Raw genomic sequence first — 22628 nt, forward strand, 5'->3', positions numbered from 1 at the left:
AGCAAACGAAAGTAGGCTACTTGTTGCAGTCCAAAAATCTCGGAGATCAGGAAGGATCCTCAAAAGATTTCCTCTCCGAATTAACTTTAGCGGTAAGAACTTGTGTTTTTGACTCGTACATTCGAGTTAGTAGGTTTTCGTAGTCGTGACTGTGATTCATATATTAAATATTTTGTGTGATCTTAGACATAACATGTTCTGCACAGCAAAACTTATTATTCTCATCTAGGCTCGTATAGGCTATATATATATATATATATGCTTTATAAGAAGAATATAAAAGTACAATGAAATGTATATAGGCTACACTACATAAAGTATGATAATAATATTTGTTAGGCTACATAAAACAAGGGTAGCCTAACAATAAAAACAACTTAGGCTAATCTATGTGAAAGTGAAAGCTTTTCACAGTTAAGTGTTCGAACTTCCTGGATCAATAACTCGTGAGCCAAACGTTGTTACTACAAATAACACATCTTTTCAATCGTAGTAACATAGACAAGCAACTACAATCTTAATTGTCCTAAAAAAAAAAAGCGAGCTTTCCTTCGCAGTGGACAAAAGACTCCGAAGGGATTGTCTGCAAAGTGCAAAACCCCGAGAAGCGTTACTACAAACACAGTCAATAACTTCAATGTTACACACTGTCACCAAATTCAGTTCACACATCACTGCTGGTTATACTACACTACTTATTTTGGGAAAATGTGTTTTTGCATAATATTTATGATGTTTTATTATGAACAATATTCAATAACGTCACTGTAATAGTGTATTACCATACAAAATTTGGCTGTAGCTGCTTGTCTACGTTACTACGATTGAAAATAGGTGTTTCTCTTACGAGAGGTACTCTCGTACTGCGTAAATCTTACGCTAGGGGAAAATCTCTTTTCCGCGAGATACTGAAGCCAAAAATTATCCTTAATTTTGAAATAATGTAAAACGCGTTGCGGCAGCATGCAGACACAGGCGAGACGGCTTGTGCGCCTATTGGCTGCCCTGCGGCAACTGCAGCAGCCTATCGATAAGGCCCACTCGTGACGTCAGCTCCAATGGGGGCGCTTCGCGCCCAATACGTCACGTCCCGCCAGAATGGGCGTGGTCTAGGGCTATAAACATAGTTTCGAGAGGCTAGCTCACTGATTTTTCATCTCTTCAGCGAAGCTCTCGCATCGCTGGATCCGGAGAGAAGCCGCGCCGTCTGAAAAAGCCTTTCAGCGGGACGAGTCGACACTCTGAAGCCGCTGGCCGCGCCGCCTTCAGTCGCCTTCCTGCTGCGCTATCCGGCGTTATATCCTTTCTCTGCTACTGTGTTTTGTGTATGTGTGTGTGCTCGCCGCCGCGACACACACTCTCATTGCACTAAAAGAGCCGGGCGTCTTTTTCAAGACGCCCCTTTCCTGCGCTCGCTGACGGCGACCGCCCTCACTGCGAGCCAGTTACTGCCTATGGTGACTCTGAGGACTCACCTGGCATCCTTCTCCGAGACTGCTCCTCCGCCCCCCCCCCAACCCGCAAAGCTCGCCGGTTCGCCCGCTTGCCTTGCCTGCTTGGGGGATGATACCTGCTCTCCCTCTGTTCGAGCCGCGCAAACCACGCCGTTCACAGGGGATGTCAGGAGCGGACGGTCACGGGGCTAGCTTTCTCTCTCCCTCTGTTCGAGCCGCGCAAACTGCGCCGTTCACAAGGGAGGCTGGAAGCGGACGATCGGGGTTAGTTTTTCTTTACGTTACAAGAAAGCTACCCTGCCCTTGCGCCCCATTCACGCGTCACTCACCGGCGAAAAGACAACTCAGTTCCCTGATTAGGCGACTGGAAATATCAATATTGCAGCAGACGAGCCTGTTGTAACACGCACGCTTGCAAGCAAACGCCGAAGAAAACATGTTGACGCTCTCTTATATGCTCATGCATCTATACACCTTTGTGTTCCCCCCTGTGGCTCAGTGGCGGAATCTTAGGTTTTTCGCACGAGAGACCGGGGTTCGAATCCCGGTCTAACGGCAGATATATTATGCCGCCAATGCTTCGCTCTGTCAGTTCCCTGAAAGGCGACTGCAGATGTGCATTTTGCAGCCAACGAGCGCGCTGTACAACCCGCTCGCCTGCACCCAAACACCATTTCTATGGTTCCCGTGCGTCACTGGCGAAAGGAGAAAAGGGTGTTTTTAGCCCCGCTGCGGCCGGGCCAACCTCCACTCCTGACACATTTCTCATTCCCCTCTTAAGTTCAGGTGACTGGAAATGTCAATATTGCAGTGAGCGAGCCTGTTGTTTTGCACGCACGCCTGCAAACAAACGCCAGCATGTTGACGCTCTTTGATAATACTCGCGCTACTGAATATCTATGTGTCTTCCTCTGTGGTCCAGTGGTAGATCGTCAGATTTTCGCGCGAGAGACCCGCGATCGAATCCCGGGTCTACCGGCAAAACACACTTTTTGCCGTCAATTCTCGCTCTGGCAGTTCCCTGAAAAGGCGACTGCAGATGTGTATTTTGCAGCCAACGAGCGCGTGGTACAACCCGTTCGCCTGCACCCAAACTCTGTTTCTATGGTTTCCGCCTCTGAAGTTCAGACGACTGGAAATGTCAATATTGCAGTGAACAAGCCTGCTGTAATACACGCACGCCTGCAAACAAACGCCAGCATGTTGACGCTCTCTGTTTCTATGGCAACTTCTCGCTCGTTCAGTTCCAGTAAATGCGACTGTTCCAGTGTATTCTGCAGTAAACAAGTCGGCGAAACAGCCCGCTTGCCTGCACACAAACGCCGCTTTTACGGCTACCCAGATAAATCCCATAAGAGTGTATTTTCTGGTGTCCCGGCCACGGCCGATGGTGTTACGAATGTAGACGAAATTCCTACACACAAACACAGCCCGTCACACAGGGCTCGCGCACATGAAATCGACCCAGGTCGATTGCGCATTAAACGTGGTAAATGTGCCCACTGCCCAGTGCCCACAAACACTACGTTCCGCATATCTCAAGGTTTCTGTAAAAACAAAACCAACGTGCATTCGCTCTGCTCAGGCGGACAATGCTCTCAGTGTTGTAAATGTGCCCGCTATCCCGCGCCCACATTCACACATAGACATGACAGGTCCTACGGGACTCACCCAGCCCTCCCCTCTCGGTTGACCACCGCAAAGGAGTCGAGCGCGGGCAATCTGCCCGCTGTTATCAGCGCGCCCCCTGCCTCGAAGCGCGACGCTTATGTTACAGCACACCGAAGCCCCTCTGTCGCTGAGCGACCAGAGCGCGCTCCGCATTCAGCCCCTAGCCATTCGTGCAGATGCATGGGCAAGGCTACCCGGGGGTTTTGAAGTGGGTGCTAGACATTATAGAAAGAGGCTATTCGCTACAGTTTCGCCGACGCCCTCGCCGCTATGTGACGCGCGTCGAAGCTACGGTAAAAACAGAAGTAGCACCACCTACTTCGAGCCGAAATTTTGAAACTGTTGAGCAAAGGGGCCATAGAGCCTTTATCTCAAGCTCAGAGTGAAGGAGGGCTATACAGCAGATACTTCCTGGTACTGAAAAAAGACGGGGGTCTCAGACCCATACTAGATCTAAGGCAACTGAACAGAGTGCTTGCGAAGCAACAGTTCAGAATGCTCACGACCAGAAAAACCCTCACGCACATTCGCCGAGGAGATTGGTTTGTGTCAATAGATCTGAAAGACGCATATTTTCAAATACAAATAGCGTCACGTCATAGGCGACGTTTGAGATTCGCCTTCGAGGGCCAGGCATATCAGTGCTCAGTCCTACCATTCGGCTTGTCTCTAGCCGCTCGCACCCCTCAGACTACAGGGCATGCGAGTATTGAACTACTTGGACGATTGGCTGATTCTAGCTCAATCTCACTCGGTGCTCATAGAGCACAGGACCATTTTGCTCGATCACCTCGAGAATCTGGGTCAATTGGGCGAAGAGTTCTCTGTCTCCCAGACAGATAATTTCTTTTCTGGGCACAGAACTGGACTCGCTGTCTATGATAGCGCGACTGTCACCAGAGCGCGTACTAGACATTCAGCGCGCAGCGAGCTCTTTCCGCTGCGGCGCATCTGTCCCGCTCAAGAAATTTCAGAGGATGCTAGGTCTCATGGCCTCAGCATCATCAGTACTTCAGCTGGGCTTGCTTCGCATGCGCCCGCTACAGTTCTGGCTGAAAGCGCGAGTACCGCGCCGAGCGTGGGCTTCCGGTCTGCTTCGTCTCAAGGTCAATCAGAAATGCATCGCAGCTCTGAAACCTTGGAAAGCAAACGACTTGTACCAATCAGGTGTTAGCCTGGGGACTTCCTCGAGTGTGAAGGTAGTGTCTACGGACGACTCCACCTTGGGATGGGGAGCACTGCTCAAGGGCAGACCGTTCTTCGGCCAATGGTCAGAACGGGAGAAGCTTCTACACATAAACTGCCTCGAAATGTTGGCAGTAGACAACGCACTGACGCGTTTTTGTCCCTAAATACGAGGACACCACGTCCTGGTCCGCTCGGACAACATGTCAGTGGTGTCCTACATAAATCGCCAGGGCGGCCTCAGGTCCCGAAACCTGCACAGGCTGACAGAACGCCTCCTGGTGTGGGCTCAGCGCAACCTGCTCTCGCCGAGAGCAGCGCATTTGCCAGGGCTCCTGAACGTAGGACCGGACAGACTGTCCAGAAACAATGTTCCGACAGGCGAATGGCCTCTACACCCACAGACAGTCCAGCTGCTGTGGAAGAAATTCGGCAGAGCGGAAGTAGACCTGTTCGCGTCTCAAGAAAACGCTCACTGTCTGGAATTTTTCTCCAAGAGCAGGGACGCGCTGGCTCACGTATGGCCCCGCCGCCCGCTCTATGCCTTTCCTCCCGTCTTTCTCCTGCCTCAGGTGATAGAACGGATCAGAGAAGGATGCTCAGTGCTACTCGTAGCGCCGTTCTGGAAAAACCAACCCTGGTTCCCAGTTCTGATGCAGCTAGCAAGCACTGCCCCATGGCCAGTGCCAGTGAGGAGGGACCTCCTCTCTCAGGCCAAGGGCTCGTTTTGGCATCCGCGCCCAGAGCTGTGGTCCCTTCATGTTTGGGCCATCAACGGGTACCCGCTGACCTCCCCAAGCGGAGTGTTAAACACGATCACGCAGGCTAGAGCTCCGTCTATGCGACGTCTCTATTCCTCGAAATGGTCAGTGTTCTCCAGCTGGTGCACAGCTCGTGGCGTGTCGCCCCTAGACTGTGGGGTGACGGAGGTTCTCTCCTTCCTACAAGAGCTGTTGGACAAGGGCAGGACCCCTTCCACGCTCAAAGTGTATGTGGCGGCCATAGCAGCGTTCTCAAAAACAACGCTGGGTCAGTCAGTAGGAAGGAACGATTTAGTCATCGTCTTCCTTAGAGGAGCTAAGAGACTGAATCCTCCCAGACCTCCCTCAGTCCCTGTATGGAACCTTTCTACAGTGCTGGAAGCCATGAAAGGTGACCCATTCGAGCCTTTACAGACGATTGATCTTAAACACCTGTCTTTCAAGACAGTGTTTCTTCTGGCTCTCGCTTCAGTGAAGCGCACAGGGGACTTACACGCGCTCTCAGTAAGCGCGACGTGTATGGAGTTTGGGCCTAATGACTCAAGAGTTATACTCAAACCTAAGCACGGTTATGTTCCAAAATCCCTCAACACACCGTTTAGGGCGCAGGTCATTCCCTGTCAGCCTTACCGGTCTCTGACGAGGAAGGAGACGCAAGCTTCCTTTGCCCAGTCAGGGCATTAAGAGCTTATGTGTCTCGCACGTCTGTTTTCAGACAGACAGAGCAGCTCTTTGTTTTCACTCTACGGACGTTCTAAGGGACTTGCCGTGTCGAAACAGAGCCTATCCAGTTGGATAGTTGATGCTATAGCGCTGGCTTATACCTCTAAGGGCTTACAGTGCCCATTTGGAGTCAGAGCACACTCCACGAGAGGCGTGGCCTCGTCGTGGGCTTGGTCTAGTGGGATTGCCTTGCAAGATATCTGTATGGCGGCAGGCTGGGCCTCCCCGTCTACATTTATAAGGTTTTATAACCTAGAGGTTCCCGCCTTGCAGGCTAAGCTGCTTTCGGTCTAAAATCGGTACTGTCTGCCCTGATGTGTTCGGGCCAGAATACTGAAACTGCTTGAGCAAATGCTCGCTTTTGGATCGCGCAGCTCTATGGGCAGTGTGTAAGACCCACTATATTCGTCAGTCCAGGCCGGGGGTCGCCCTGACTGTACGACACATCATCAGTATAACTGCTCCTTATAAGATGTTATATTATTACAGGAATGATGCTATTCTAGCCACTCTTTCCTGGCTTCTCTGTGAGTCCCTTATGATCATGTACTATATGAGCCCGGGCACTTGCCCTTGGGACTTTGGTGCTGGATCTTAGCATGCACGGCGTTTTACACTGTTTCCCCTAGCGTAAGATTTACGCAGTACGAGAGTACCTCTCGTAAGAGAACGTACTCGGTTACTAACGTAACCTCGGTTCTCTCTAGAGAGGAAACGAGTACTGCGTATCTTGCCGTGCCTGCACACGCTCTGGTTCGCTTCGGCGATGAAAAACCAGTGAGCTAGCCTCTCGAAGCTATGTTTATAGCCCTAGACCACGCCCATTCTGGCGGGACGTGACGTATTGGGCGCGAAGCGCCCCCATTGGAGCTGACGTCACGAGTGGGCCTTATCGATAGGCTGCTGCAGTTGCCGCAGGGCAGCCAATAGGCGCACAAGCCGTCTCGCCTGTGTCTGCATGCTGCCGCAACGCGTTTTACATTATTTCAAAATTAAGGATAATTTTTGGCTTCAGTATCTCGCGGAAAAGAGATTTTCCCCTAGCGTAAGATTTACGCAGTACTCGTTTCCTCTCTAGAGAGAACCGAGGTTACGTTAGTAACCGAGTACGTTTTTGCCAACAAGTTATTGATCCGGGTAGTTCGAATCTGTGAATAATTTGCTAACTTTACTTAACTGCTTTAGACTGATATGTTTTGCGCTTTATTAGGCCAACTGTGTCGGCCAAGTTTGGCTAATTCTGTGGCGATTGTGAAACACCCTTTCAGTCCTCACCCTTTGAAATCTGCACTGATCAAACATTAATGCTCATTGCTCTGATCAGATAATAATAATAATAATTTTTATTCAAGTGAAATTCAAGTGGAAAAACAACAGCTGATAAAGGTGCACCAAGTAATACCTTTAATTGGCTATGGAAGTTGATTGAAAGCTGCAGCTACATTTTCTTGCTCTTGCTTTCAGAGGTAACTTTCAAGCTATACAAGTAGCCATATCAACTTACTCTCTGAACATTGGTTATGTTCCAGACTTAGTGTACTTCAAAGTATTCATACTCTGATCCATTCATTTTATTCTCATCTCACACATCATAGATGTGCATTCAAAACGTTTTGAATGAAATCATGACATTTTCTATATAATGTATTTCTATAATAAAATACATATGTGATAGGCCTCTCACAACAAATGTGGAAGTAAATGGCTAAATAAATACAAAATATATATACCTGCAGGCATATCTTTGCAAGCACATCCTGTTTTTTTTTTTAGTTCAATCATTCTTTCTTTTTTAAATTAATATACTTATAAAATTCTATCATGTAATTCTTGTTTACTTAAAGTAATTCAAATATGGCGATTCATGCAATAAGAATGTAAATCACCATTAAACAAAAGAAGCATGACGCACTTCTTCTAGAGTCAGTTTCCATGAGGACTCCTGGATTCAGCGCTCTGTTGAGAATGTTTTTCTGTGACCAAAACCTGAACATGAACACAGGAAACACTGGGGTTAATATACACATAGGGCTGTCTGTAGTAGGTACATATTTTGAAGAAGTAATAACTTCCCGAATGCTAAAAAGTATGTTCTATAATAATATGAATGTGTGTATTCATATTATACAGCATTTGCCATGCTGTCCTTATCACATGACCTACGTCAGTTGCATTGCTTCACTGTCATTCATAAATCCTCTCCCATGGCCTCATGGGATAGTAAAGTGTCCATCTTATACACACTTCAGAATCTCGCCGGCAGTAGTAGATCATCCTGGTACTTTTTGTCTACTCTTTTATGATACTGTGAATTCAGACATACTATAGTAGTTTTTCACCTACTATATAATGAAGTATGCGATTTTGGATGCAGCCAGGGTAATAGACTAGACAAGAAGACACACCTGGGTAGAATCAGGGAACTAATCTAACAAGAAGACTACAAAATGTGGCATACACGACAGGAAACAGGAAATAAAACAAAAGTCCAGGAACAAGCACGGAGAACATAGTATAACAGTAGGTTGACTGAACTTACTACTGGTCATGTTTTTGGAACTGGTATACCCCAAGTAAGCATGGTCTGGTTTTATCAACCAAAAGTTCAGGGTATATGTGATGCTTAGTTAACCTTGCTTTTTGAAATACCCCCCTGTTGTTATTTTTGTCTTGGAATGAAGCCCTGCTTCAAATCTTATGTATGGTGTTGTATATATGGATCTGTTTTCTATGGAAACACTGTTTATAGCTCAAACAGCAGGGCATGGTACCCTGTCATGGGTTCATTACCCATAAAATGCATGAAGTGATAAAAATGTATATCTGTGTGTATACCAATGTAGGACAATTAGGATTAAAGCATCTGCCAAATGCATAAATGTAAAATAAATCTGGGTTTAGGTCATCATGTCAGTTGTGTAGGAAAATGATTAAGAACCAAATGTAAACATGTACACTTTGTGCATCTTTAAAGCAACACTTGTCCATTTTGTCATTTCAGCTCTAATTTAACTGCCTGCATGCTCAACCATTTCAACTGGAGACACGGAATGCGTGAAGTGATATTCAAAAATAAATGTAATCTTGGTCTCCAGGAATCCAAATGCTCTACCAACGAACCTGAAGATATAAACAACTGATGAGGAATCTAAAGAGCTTTATATTAATTACCTCAAACATCCATGTTGATGAACTGAACCTCAACCAGCATACAGATGATTTTACTGTGGTTTGCTTCTATAACTTCTTTCTGCACTCCCTACTCTCAAGTTTAAACCAAAGGAGCTTGACGGCATCACTCGGTGAAGAGAAAACCAATGTGTCTAACAATCAAGTACTTTATCTAATATGTTGAAGAAACCAACTGAGTTTATGAAGTCTGGAGATCTCTCTTGCTTACATCCTCTCTTGAACCATGGTCAATTTTCGGATCGTTTTATTCATTGCTGCTACTTTGAATTTCAAATTGTGTCTCAGCACATGTGCCCGTGCTGAATATAAGGTTAATGGAGAATGCTGCCCCATGTGTGCGCCAGGTACAGTATACACTGTGTAATGTTTGGTCTGCCTAAAGAACTGACTGAATCATTGAAAAAGCTTTTCAGATTTTATCAAGCAAACAAAATGAAGTTATGTTTCAGATTTTTCAGTTAATCATACAGTCCAGCTCTTAGAAAATGTACATCTCATGTAAACGAAGTTTTTTTTTTTTTTTTTTGGCTGTAATCAAATGCTTGTAAAAACTGGAATTGATTATCACTTGAGAAAGTAAAGTCATCCCTGCTGAAAAATCCAGCTGGTCACCAGCACAAAGTATGTTTTTTGCATGCTGGATTGCTGGTCCATGGCATGAGAATCGGGAGTGCTGGTGGACCACCTACACCAGCTCAGTTTTCTTTGAGAACATAATGACTATGCTGGACCACTAGAACTACCAGCTCTAACCAGCCTGGACCAACATAGAATTCATGCTGTTTTATGCCGAGTTTTTCAGCAGGAATATACTTATTTGAGAAGACAATATAAATATTTGAAACTCATGATACACTGAGGATGTCACTGCATGATCTTGACAGAGCATATTTTACTTTTGTAGGAAACCGTGTTTATTGGCATTGTACTGGAGATACCAGCACCACTTGTGTTCCATGTCCTGCATCAACCTACATTGATGAACCCAACAGACTAATAATATGTTATCCCTGCTCTGTGTGTGATGCAGGTGAGCATGTTCCACAAATTGAAGACTTGAAATAATGAAGTGATTTAATTTATAAACATTATATTATAAAGTGTGTTATGTTTTCCACAGAACAAGGACTTTATTACTAAAGTTGCTGCTCAGCTAAATAGGCCAATAAGTAACTATTTCTATTAATTATTCAAATGTCATTAAAACGCCTGCAAATGTATAAAACTGATCAGAGATCAGGTAAATACCATGGGCAATTGTTCAAAGGCTCGCCGCTGGGTGGCGATCTCAGTTAATCTGCATTATTCAAGGGGTTCACAGTCACAGAGATCATCGCCCCCCAGCGGTGAACAATTGAAATTTCGAAACAGTAAAATTATGTGTCTTTGGCCGTTTGATTTGTATTTCGTAAAGGTTTCGAAGCTTCATGAAGCAGTGTTTCGAAAGCGCACATAAGCCATAACTAATTAGGCAATTTGCGTTTTGGATAATTACTTTGGAACCATCAAGGATTCCAAAGTTATGATCCAATAACTCTAACGATAATATTTTCAAAGAAGCGTCGCAGAATTCTTGCATAGAGCTTACAGCCGATTGCTTAAATGTGCGTAGGCTACTATTTGAACGAAACAGATGAGTAGGCTAAATGATTCAAATAGGCTACCCATTCATAAAGACAGTCGTTTTCTAAGTTAAATGAATTAGTATTTTGAACGAATCGGTTGAATTAAAGCTTCAACTCACTCATTAAGACAGTGACTTGCCGCCACCTACTGGCGGTTTTAGTTTCATATTTAAAAAGCATATTATTTCAGTTTTTCAATAATTTAATATTTCTAGATTAAAAAGGTTATATTTAAAACATTAATCTCTTAACATAATTTATGCAATTATAATTGATATGTCAATCTATTTATGCCACATCTGAGCTGCATTAAACAGTATTATGTAAATCCAAAGATGGATTTTGTTGATACTGATTTCATTTGATTGGTAAGATCCATACAGTGTCTTTTTGCTTGGATTGAATTTATTGATTACATTTAAGAATCTGGACAATAAATAAATAAAAATACTGTTAATCTCATACGTGCTTCACATGCAGAAACTTTTAAAAGTATAGGCTATGTTTATTTTTTATTGTTTTATGTATTTTTATTTGAAATATTGCATTATTGCCTATAAACAAAAGTGTTGCTATATGTGCTCTTGTCTTTTAGGTCAAGGCCTTTACATTCAGAGTAAATGCACTACAATAAGAGACACCATCTGTGATGTACTTGATGGATATCACTGCATTGGTTACTCCAATTCACAGTGCCGTCATGCTATAAAACACAGTGTTTGCAAACCAGGACAAGAAACAAAAACACTAGGTACTGTTTTTATGTGCTTAAAAATTGATTTTAAAAAATCCACATTTAAGAGTACAGTACCGGTATGCTTTTACCCACATTTAAAAAGGGTTTTTTTTGAGGTTTCAGTCTGTACATCTGCTTACAGGAACAAAGACTTCAGATACAGTTTGTGTGGACTGCACTCCTGGGTTTTATTCTCCATCAGGTCTGAATTGCACCAAATGGACAGAGTAGGTGAAATATTATTTGTATTCCCTGTAGTTTTTGCGTTTTTATGTTATTAATTATAATTGTTTATTTGATCTCAGTTGTACAGCTAGAAATGAAATACAGACAGAAAATGGCAGCTCTGTAAAAGATATCACATGCACACCGAAAAGACGGGAAAGATATGGTCTCATATTTGCAGTGGTTTTAACATCATTAGCATGGTTTTACATTAGTCTACAGTTCACCTGCAGATCACAAGTGAGTACATGCAGGATTTATCTGAATTAAAATTTTCACAAAGTGTAGAATGGTTTAATTTATGTGATGGATTTTTGCTGAAACTTGTATAGATAACAATTAATTATAATGAATTAATGTGATTCTGCTTGTATAGAGATCAGTTTAATGTTTGTATTTTCACCACAAATATATATTTTTTCCTTTTGTTATAGGTTGTAAACTTAAAGTAAGTGCTTTAACTCTTTACATTTATATAAAACAATTGAAATTATGTGAAATCATTAATTGTATATTTTGTTTATTATACTTAACATGTTTAATTGCCTGGATGTTGACTGATATTGGTTGGTGTTACACTCAACAGTATCCTATTGAAGAAACCTCTGCAAATCCAGCACAACCCACAAAAGAAGTGATAACTTCCTTCATTCTAGGCATTCAGGTGACAAAGTTATAATAAACCTAATTTATGTACATATGTTTGTTTACAGGGAGGAAAAAAATGTCAGTGTCAGTCACCCACCTGCTGGATCTTCATGCCTGAATCCCTGCATGTTTGAATCTCTCCAGCGGTCCTCTTATTATGGGAGCGTGACTGAATTGGCGTCTTCTCCGTGTTCTGTGACCTTGACGTGGTTCAGTAGTCAGAGAGCTTGGAAGAACAATTTACACTAAAGAATCTGAACTACCCAACAGAAATGTCTACACTTTATACTCAAAAGCAGGCATGACTGAAGTCCAGTGGTTTAAGTCCTTGAAACAAAACCAAAATAACAATAATGACTTTGCTATTATGAATGATATGACTTTGTGATGTTAAATGAGATCTGCCATTAAGTTACTTATGAAGTGACTTACTCATAAAAGTCTTTAAAAAGAAATGCAGCAATATGATCATGTGCTAATATTAAGCATATTACAAAACTATCTGCCTCAATCACTTTCTATAACAGCACTTGTTTACAGAAACAAAATATTCAGAAGGCCTAACGTTTTCGCAATTATGTATTTGTATTGATTGTTACTTAAATGTATTCATTGCTATAGGGAAACTGTATCTTTTTTAAGAGAAAGTAGAGTGATCACTTACAGTGGGTGCAGTGGGAATATGTGTACTTTTGTATTTAGTGATTTCTGATTTATTAAACTTCTCAACTCCAATGGCAGCATCGGGGCATTATAGCCTACATCAATTTATTCTGGTTGTAAGTGCAATCACATATTAATTTTGAATAACTCATACAGCGTCTTAAAGGCAGCATTTTTACAAGCACCAAAGACATGTGTTTTTGTCTACTAATTTAACATTACTAATTTGAACAGTTGGCATGTTGTTAACAATCCACTGAAAACACTATCTATGGCAGCCTTTTTATTCCTGTTAAAATTAAATATGGCACTAGCCTGACTAACGTAACATCAGGATGTGTAGGTCGCCTATTTATGTCAGGTGATGAATAATAATAACTCGAATGTGGAATAAGCAGGTGCGGGTAAAATAAGCAGTTATTGGTCGCGCTTTGCAGAATGCTCTCTGGCTACCTCTGTCGGTAGCTAAGCTGGAATTATAGTGGGATATATTGGAGCAAACGAAAGTAGGCTACTTGTTGCAGTCCAAAAATCTCGGAGGTCAGGAAGGAATATTCCTCAAAAGATTTCCTCTCCGAATTAACTTTAGCGGTAAGAACTTGTGTTTTTGACTCGTACATTCGAGTTAGTAGGTTTTCGTAGTCGTGACTGTGATTCATATATTAAATATTTTGTGTGATATCGTGATAGACATAACAGGTTCTGCGTAGCAAAACTTATTATTCTCATCTAGGCCTATCTCTTATGGCTATAATTATATATATATATCACGATGCTTTATAAGAAGAATATAAAAGTACAATGAAATGTATATAGGCTACACTACATAAAGCATGATACGATTTGTTAGGCTACATAAAACAAGGGTAGCCTAACAATAAAAACAACTTAGGCTAATCTATGTGAAAGTGAAAGCTTCGAAACTGTTCGAACTTCCTGGATCAATAACTCGTGAGCCAAACGTTGTTACTACAAATAACACATCTTTTCAATCGTAGTAACGTAGACAAGCAGCTACAATCTAATTTTCCTCATCTAATTTTAAAACGAGCTTTCCTTCGCAGTGGACAAAAGACTCCGAAGGGATTGTCTGCAAAGTGCAAAACCCCGATAAGCGTTACTACAAACACAGTCAATAACTTCAATGTTACACACTGTCACCAAATTCAGAGAGGCGGTATTAACATTAAGTGACATGGCATCTGACGCACAGAAGCCAATGGCACATCCGGTCTTAGGCAGTGCCTCACCAAAGGAAATGTTGACATTACATTTATTAATTCCAAGAGCTTTATTAATTCACCACATTATTAATTGCATTTATTTTATTCCAAATATTAATTTTTGTAACAAAAAATTTCAGGAATACACATAATATACTCATTTTGCCATTGTTTGCTCCTAAAACCCTTGTTTCATGCAGGAAATTCAAGGCCATGGCCATTGAGGCAGAGGTTAGCAGTGCCTCTTTGGTCCATAGAACGTAGTTTACGTAGATTTGCGCATGCGCAGTCAGTTCTCATGCTGTCTTGAATTATCAACATTGAGGCAGAGACCCATAGACATGTATTCGGTTGTTAAGTCGTGACGTAACCAATACTCTTTCCGGGTCCAAAGTCCAGGTCCTCTCTACCTACCTACCGCTTTCGCTGGTGTTTTGGTTATTATTGAGTGTTTTTACAATGCCGCAGTGCTGTGTCTCGTGTCCCGAGCTAACTCACTTCAACCTCGTAAATCTTCTTTTTCATTGAGGACTCTACCCTTAATTATGCCACCTGAGTGATGAGCTACACTAACCACTCTGTTGGTGTTAAAGGAATTTAAACCCTTTTTGACCGCCAAGGGTGCCTCACTAAGAAGGACGTGATCGTAAATAAATTTACAGGTTCCACCGTTGTTATTTCTGGACCGCTTGGGACCCAAAACGTCACGCGTGACGTCAGACTTAACAATCGGATAGAAAGGCTAGATGGCTCAAGGCGGAGTCAGCTGTGTCGTCACTTGGCGGCCATCTTAGGTCAGGAGACTGCGCTGCTGCCTATGGCTGCTGCTCCCTGCTGCTGTGGACGGAAGGTGAGTGACATACGCCAACTAAAATGCTCGTAACTTGCTGAATTCTTGACGGATTTACAAACGGTTTGGTTTATTACAAACCTTATTAACGTGGCTATGATTTGTGCTGATGCCGTTTGTGGCTATAATTTTTCACAAGTATGCAGTTAAATAGCCGCATCCCTGACGTTTATGACACACCAAGCCGTTTGAAAATCGGTTGAAAATTGAGCAAAATATAGTTATTTCAGCACTACATGCACAATAGACTTTAATGTTATAACTGGACGAGCGGTCCTGTCCTAAGATGGCCGCCGTGTGACGTCGTCGGGTCCCATTGGCTCTCAGCGCCGGTAAGCTATCTAGCCTTTCTATCCGATTGTTAAGTCTGACGTCACGCGTGACGTTTTGGGTCCAAGCGCTCCTCTCGTCCAGAAATAACAACGGTGGAACCTGTAAATTTATTTACGATCACGTCCTTCTTAGTGAGGCACCCTTGGCGGTCAAAAAGGGTTTAAATTCCTTTAACACCAACAGAGTGGTTAGTGTAGCTCATCACTCAGGTGGCATAATTAAGGGTAGAGTCCAGGCATCAATGAAAAAGAAGATTTACGAGGTTGAAGTGAGTTAGCTCGGGACACGGGAACAGCACTGCGGCATTGTAAAAACACTCAATAATAACCAAAACACCAGCGAAAGCGGTAGGTAGGTAGAGAGGACCTGGACTTTGGACCCGGAAAGAGTATTGGTTACGTCACGACTTAACAACCGAATACATGTCTATGCAGAGACCGAGCTTGCTTCATGTCACGTGATGCACTCGCTCTCACTCAATCCGCGCTTCCCGATACTTACCCAGATAGCAAACAGTCATTGAAACTATGTTAAATCAACATTCCGTTTTCAACATTAAGTCATTGAATCAACATCGAATTCTGATGTTGATTCTACATCATTTTGCACCCTGTTTTAATATTGAAACAACGTTGAAATCCTGTCCATAGATCAACGGAATTTCAATGGTATTTCAATTATCAGGAATATTGAAACAATGTTGAAATTTCAACTGAACTAAGGATCAACGTGATTTCAATGGAATTTCAATCGTTTTTAAATGTTAATTTTAAATGTAATGCCATAAATTAAATAGCCTGCTTTATCTACAGCCAGGACGTTAAAAAGTAATGGAACATTTAATTCACTATAATAATTCAATTGCATTACACTATAAGTGTTATTATTAATAAAGTATTCTGTTCAGTGCAAAAAAAAAAATTACACTATTATATATCAAGAGTCTTCAGACAGATGTATAAATCCAAAGTTTATTTACAAATGGGCAAAATGGCTCCTTTAAAACATATGCCAGATGTGTAAAGGTCAAATTATCACATTCACGAGGTGTTGCACAGAAGGAAAAAATTAAATGCAAAAAATAATCAAATTTGCCTAGACATGAACAAATATGACAGGTAGATTTGAACAAGATTGCAGAAAACTACTTGTTGACAGTTGTGTATCATCCATGAATGCAGTTCCTCTTTGTCCCATCAGCGAGCAGGTAGTAGTAGTCTTTGAGTTTATTGTCATATCAGCATCACCGGCAGCGAGCAGGTACGCTGTGGGGTCTCTTTAATGCAATCAAGGTGTTCTTGTATGCTGGTCCCTGCCAAAGACAAAAATAACACAAAGTCAGCTCTCCAATTGGCCGTCTTTATATTAGTTTTCCACAATACAATCAACCCAAATGGCAATATTTTTAGGCAGACAATAGGTCCAAATTTACCTTTTTGAAGACAAGGTGTTGTTCAGCTTGATATGAGGACATCTATCCAGGTCTCTTGCAGCCTTGTGGTGATGGTAGAATCAAATCAAGGAGGAGACGAATCGATGCAAGATCGCTGCCCCATTCTAAATAACAGATGTGACAACTTCAGCAAAAAATGCATGAACGCGTATAGATAATCTTTTTCTGAACTATAGTCTAACCTGAATCATCAGTTTCATCACCTTTCATAGCAGATTCTGCAGAGTCGATCAGGTCCTTGAAGGTCTTGGGAGAAGCCTTTTCAGGAACTTAGCTGAGGTCTTCTAACCAAAAAAATCAAAACAAACAAAACAAAACCATCATCAAACAGTTACATAGCATAATGACAACCATATCTCTCTCAGATGATCCATTCTGTTCAGATGATTGTGTGGTCACAGAGTAGTGCCGTTCACACCTGGCATTAACATTCATCTTGGGTGACGCACAAGTGAACAACTCGAAGTACTGGTGTAAACGCACCCAAGATGCATTGAGATTCGATTGTTCTGATGAGGTCTAGGCCATGTTATTTTATTAAAGGGTTTTTCACTCCAAAAAAAAAAAAATTCTGTAATTTACTCACCCTCATGTCGTTCCAAAACCTGCAAGACTTTCTTTCGTCTTTGAAACACAAATGAAGATATTTTTGATGAAATCTGAGAGCTTCCTGTCCCTCCACTGACAGCTACGCAACTACCACTTTGATGCTTCAAAAAGTTCATCTTAAAATTAATCCATATGAACCAAGCAGTTTAGTCCACATTTGCTTTTTCTTCTGTTTATGTTTGTTGATTAATGTTTATACGTGAATAAAAGTCTAAATTCAATCTCATCACAAAGCGAGCGAGTCTCTTCCGAAAATTTGGACTAAACCGCTCAATTCATACGGGTTATTTTTAGGATCTCTTTATCAACTTTTTGAAGCATCAAAATGGTAATTGTGTGGACTGTCAATGGAGGGACAGAAATTGCTCGGATTTAAAATATCTTCATTTGAGTTTCGAAGATAAACGAAAGTCTTTTCATGACATGAGGGTGAGAAATGACAACAATTTTACACTTTTGGGTCAACTAACCCTTTCACTTTTTGTTATAGTGATTGATGTGTCATCGTGAATTATGGCAATAAATACACATAAATCACCCAAGACACATGCAAATTCCAGGTCTGAACAAAGGCATTGTGTGATTGCCCAGTTAGGTTTAAATTTTTCATGTTCATTCGTCATGTAATAAAAAATATATATATATAATGACACTCACAATTCTGGATTCATCTTCAGCATTCTGTTGCTGTCGTCTTCATTTCTCTTGCTTGCTTTCTGTTGCAATCTCATGAGAGGAGCTTTCTTCACTTGACTAGTCGAGGCCAAATCTATTGAAAAAAAAGAAAAAGTCAGTTGAGGCTAATATTTCCAAATTCAGTAATGTAATACAATTTAAATTAGGGCTGTAAATATGGTAACATAATTGTGATTACCCTTAATTTTGATTATGCTGGGTGTCAAAATGTAAAATTATTTATATTCACACATCTACACTTGTAGATGTACACTTCTTATTCACATATTCAAGTTAATAGCCACAAAACCTTGAGCATTGTTCACATGGAGGCCTGAAACAGTTTAAATATGCATTTAATCTGATTATTAAATACATTAATATAATTTAAATGAGTAAATTGAGTAGGCATCTTAAATTGAACTTGGTGTACTACATTAGATTTTAAGACATGTTTAGAATTTATTTTACCCATAATTTATTAATGATATTTATAATGTGAAAAGAAAATACAGATTCATAATAATAAAATACAGACAGATAAATAGTTAGGACATAATTTATCCCAAAATAGCATGCAGTATGAATTGACAAAGAATGATTTCAAGCTAAAGTACCTGTTTGCTCTGCCAGTGCTTGCACAAATACCTGTAAACTGAATTGGAAGACATACGGATTTACAGATTAGCTTTAACTCAGTTTCACAATGTTTGAATTTAACAGTCATAAAAAAAACTTGATCGTAACGTTAGTAGACTATGTTTGTGTCTTGACTCGATCTTGACGCTGATATGACGACATGATATTCAGTGCTAAGAACAAAATAGAGATGTAATTCACACTTACAAAGGGCAAATAAAAAGTTTTTAAACGCTTCCCCACCTCGGTCTACAAAAAGACTGCATTTGTTGTTTGCACTGCGCGCTACAAGACACTGAACGTAAACAAGCTGTTAATAATGCGCATGCGTCACAAAAACGGAATTGTTAACGCGTTCATGTATAACACAACCACTTTTATACACACAAAACATATATAAAATTACCTGGACTGGACTCGGAGGTTTTGCTAATTTTATAACCTAGAAGAGAACCACGAAGTACTTTTGGCAGATTTTGACACGTTGGTAAAACAAAAATCTATTTCAGTGACTGCAGCACTGCGTCAGTTACTAAGTTAGTAACTTACTACACTAACCATCATGTTAATGATCAGCCTAACAGTATTTGATTTGGTACAATTCATTCATATATCGAACATTAAGCAAGCTTACCTGTACGATTGTGCCAAGGGTCCAGAAATGAGCTGTGTCCGGTGCAGTATGTTGGTGTTGATCTCCCGGTCAACCAAAAATCGATGCATTTTCAATCGTATTTCCCGGTCAACTATATGTCGATGACTTTTCAACAACAGCGTCGTTTCCCGGTCAACTATAAATCAATGACTTTTCAACACATTCAGCGATCGCCCGGTAAACCAAATATCAATGCTTAATCAATCATAAAGATATAACTATAGATCAATGTTGTTCCAATATTGTTGCCATCAACATTAATAAAATCAGGTTTTCATCGATATGGTAACAGTGATTCAACATTTATTTTGCATTGAAATTTCAATGTCAACCATAATGATGATTCAGATGGAAAAACAATGTTTATTCAATGTTGGCTTGCTGTCTGGGTAGCATCTAGCGGCGCCTAGCGTTGGCTGTCAACAGGCCCGGGGTGGGTAATCGGGAGAATCGGGAGAATTCCCGGCCGCTTCACTTTTGGGCCGGTCGAGGATTTATTTATTTTTTTCACATTTGTCACGTTAGTTACATTAGGCTACTACACACGTTCTGCATTCTGACACCGCAGCGCGCAGCCTCTGCATGGGTTGTACCATGATAGGGAGTTCTCCCCTCCCCTCCTATAGAGTTGGTTGGGTCCATAGCCCGTCTTTTCCAAAACATTTTCTCAGGTAGGCTACCGCGGCACCGCCGGCGCCTACCGATAGCTGGGCCGGCCCTACCGTAACGGTACGCGTCAGGGAGGATGGATGGGAGGAAGAGGCCAGGAGGTATGGAAGCTTGTTTCCGCCACAGAATAAAACATTTAAAAAGATAATTGCGACTTTTTATCTCGCAATTCTGTCATTATTTCTCAGAATTGCAAGATATAAAGTCAGAATTGCGTGAAATAAAGTCGCAATTGCGTGTTATAAAGTCAGAATTGCGTGAAATAAAGTCGCAATTGCATGTTATAAAGTCAGAATTGCAAGCCTACCCATGACAAGATTTCACCGCACGTTACTGCATTATTGGCATGTGCCAGTGTGGATAGTGGCATGTGTAAGCCGCCTTTCCACTGCAAACGACAAACGACAGCCGTCGGACCGGAAGTCATTCATTTCCTATGGAGAGACGTACGGGAGCTGCGGGGAGTTCCGATCATATGCGTATGCGGAAATTTCGGATCCGATTTGAGCTTCGGATGCGTTGAAATATCTGAACTTCTGCGGCTAGACCGTATGCGACCGGTCGACCGGATGTGATGTATTCTAATCAAAACTATGAGCGCGAAGCTAGAATTACCAATATTTTAATACTTTAATGTAAACGCTATTCCTGCAAAATGACGGTTATTAATAATTATGGCTGAAAAAAATATTTGTATCATATTAAATCAATATTTATATTGATTAGCTCTATAAAATCGACTGTTTTTTATATATAAGATGTATTGAGGATCATTTGTTTTGTGTGGATATATTCATGCATGCATTACATTCATTAAAATCATTAATTTTACCATTGTGAATAGCCGAGGGTAACGGTTGCATCACGACCAATTTCAAAGTTCCGTGCGACTGACACTAGGGGGCGAAATGCGACAATCGAATGCGAATGTCGTGCGCAGTGGAAAGGCGGCTTCACTGACATCACGACACACTGACATGACACCGAGTCGCGGAACATGTCACCGTGTTGCGACCATAGACTGGTTGCGACACCTCCAGTAGTGACTGACAGATTAATCGAACACCTACAGCCTACTAACGTTATTGTGGCACAAAATCCTAAATAAATAGCCTAATTTTGTGATATTTAAAATATCAATTAAACAAATTAAAGTGCATTCATATTTTTTCAAACGTGTTATTTGTGTCACGTCTGTATTTGATTGGTATGTGCCACTGAATGTTGTGTAATACCAGTGCTACTTTGTTGTTTATCTCACAAAGTCACAAACTGCCCATTCTAGGAAAGACGTATTAACGGACGCGACTGTTAATACGTTATTCGTAGTGACCCGTCACCCATGAGAGATTTATTTCGTGTCTTTCCTAGAATGGGCAGTTTGTGACTTTGCGAGATAAACAACATAAAGTAGCACTGGTATTACACAACATTCAGTGGCACATACCAATCAAATACAGACGTGACACAAATAACACGTTTGAAAAAATATTAATGCACTTTAATTTGTTTAACTGATATTTTAAATATCACAAAATTAGGCTATTTATTTAGGATTTTGTGCCACAATGACGTTAGTAGGCTATAGGAGTTCGATTAATCTTTCAGTCACTACTGGAGGTGTCGCAACACGGTGACATGTTCCGCGACTCGGTGTCTTTTTTTTATTTTTTTATTTTTTTTTATTCAAAAATAGGACATACAGGAAGAAAACAACATCTTCTGTACATCAAAAAAGTCTATAGACAAATCACAATTAGGCCAGGGGGTTATCAAAAACAAAGTATAATGTAAAGAAAGCAAAGAAAGGAAAAAAATTAAATAAATATCTTGTAAAGCTTACAGAGGTCATATGATCTAACAGCTTTTTTGTTTGTACACTCAGATATTGAGAGAACATAGTTCTTAATATTAGCAGCAAGCTCCAGAAAGCTTGGTTTCTTTTTTAAGAATTTTGACTTGTGCAAATAAAATTTGGTTAAAATAATAAGCAAATTTATCACATAATACTCTGAGCATAAATTTTTATCATGTTGAGTGAAACCAAACAAAACATTTTCCCACCGCAATGCAAATTGAGGGTAAATATGGACAACAATAAATTGAACCACTTTGCTCCAAAGTTTTTTGGTATGTGGGCAAGACCAAAATAAATGGACCAGTGTTTCGTTTAGCTCTTCACAGAAAGTACAGCTGATATCCAAGTCTTTTTTCATTTTTTTCAGGTAAAAGTTAGTGGGGTAAAACCTGTGAAGCATTTTGAATGAGATCTCTTTAACTTTGTTGGTTAAAAAAAACTTGTGAGGCAAAAGCCAAACTTTTTCCCAACAAATCTCTCCAACAAATGAAGACCAATAAGATACAGCAGCGGGTGCACTCCTAAAATCCTGTAGAAAAAGTTGACGAACTGCCTTATTCATACTTTTAGGTAGCATTGAAAAACAGATATTTCCAACAGCTGTTTCCTTCACATTCACCAGTTTAGGGGGATCAACAAGTCCATTAACACCTTTAAAAAGTGAAATGACAGCTGAAGGTATTGCATCGAAGACGATAGAGAAGTCCTTAGGTGAAATAGGTATACCAAAGTGATGAAGAAATTCACTGTAGTTAAAGAGTTGACCATGCTGATTGAATAA

General features: G+C 41.1%; 2 protein-coding genes across 6 annotated transcripts in view; both read left to right on the top strand.

Moving 5' to 3' along the window:
* Positions 1-12960, top strand: LOC309512559 (tumor necrosis factor receptor superfamily member 5-like). The gene is made up of 7 exons (XM_082188216.1): positions 1-92; positions 8796-9330; positions 9891-10016; positions 11207-11362; positions 11490-11574; positions 11653-11812; positions 12286-12960. The coding sequence occupies exons 2-7, from the start codon at positions 9210-9212 to the stop codon at positions 12352-12354; spliced, it is 717 nt and encodes a 238-aa protein (XP_082044342.1). The 5' UTR covers positions 1-92; positions 8796-9209; the 3' UTR covers positions 12355-12960.
* Positions 12049-22628, top strand: part of LOC309512550 (tumor necrosis factor receptor superfamily member 5-like) — a 21997-nt gene continuing 11417 nt past the window's right edge. For 2 of the 5 annotated variants that reach the window (XM_082188203.1, XM_082188201.1), the window contains exon 1: positions 13263-13474. The gene's annotated coding sequence lies outside the window, so the exon portion shown is untranslated. Of the gene's footprint in view, positions 12237-13262; positions 13475-22628 lie in introns of those variants that run through there. The other 3 variants (XM_082188200.1, XM_082188202.1, XM_082188199.1) reach the window with 3 other exon arrangements.

Source organism: Leuciscus leuciscus (genome assembly GCF_965113295.1).
Source record: "Leuciscus leuciscus genome assembly, chromosome: 13".
Lineage (NCBI taxonomy): Eukaryota > Metazoa > Chordata > Actinopteri > Cypriniformes > Leuciscidae > Leuciscus > Leuciscus leuciscus.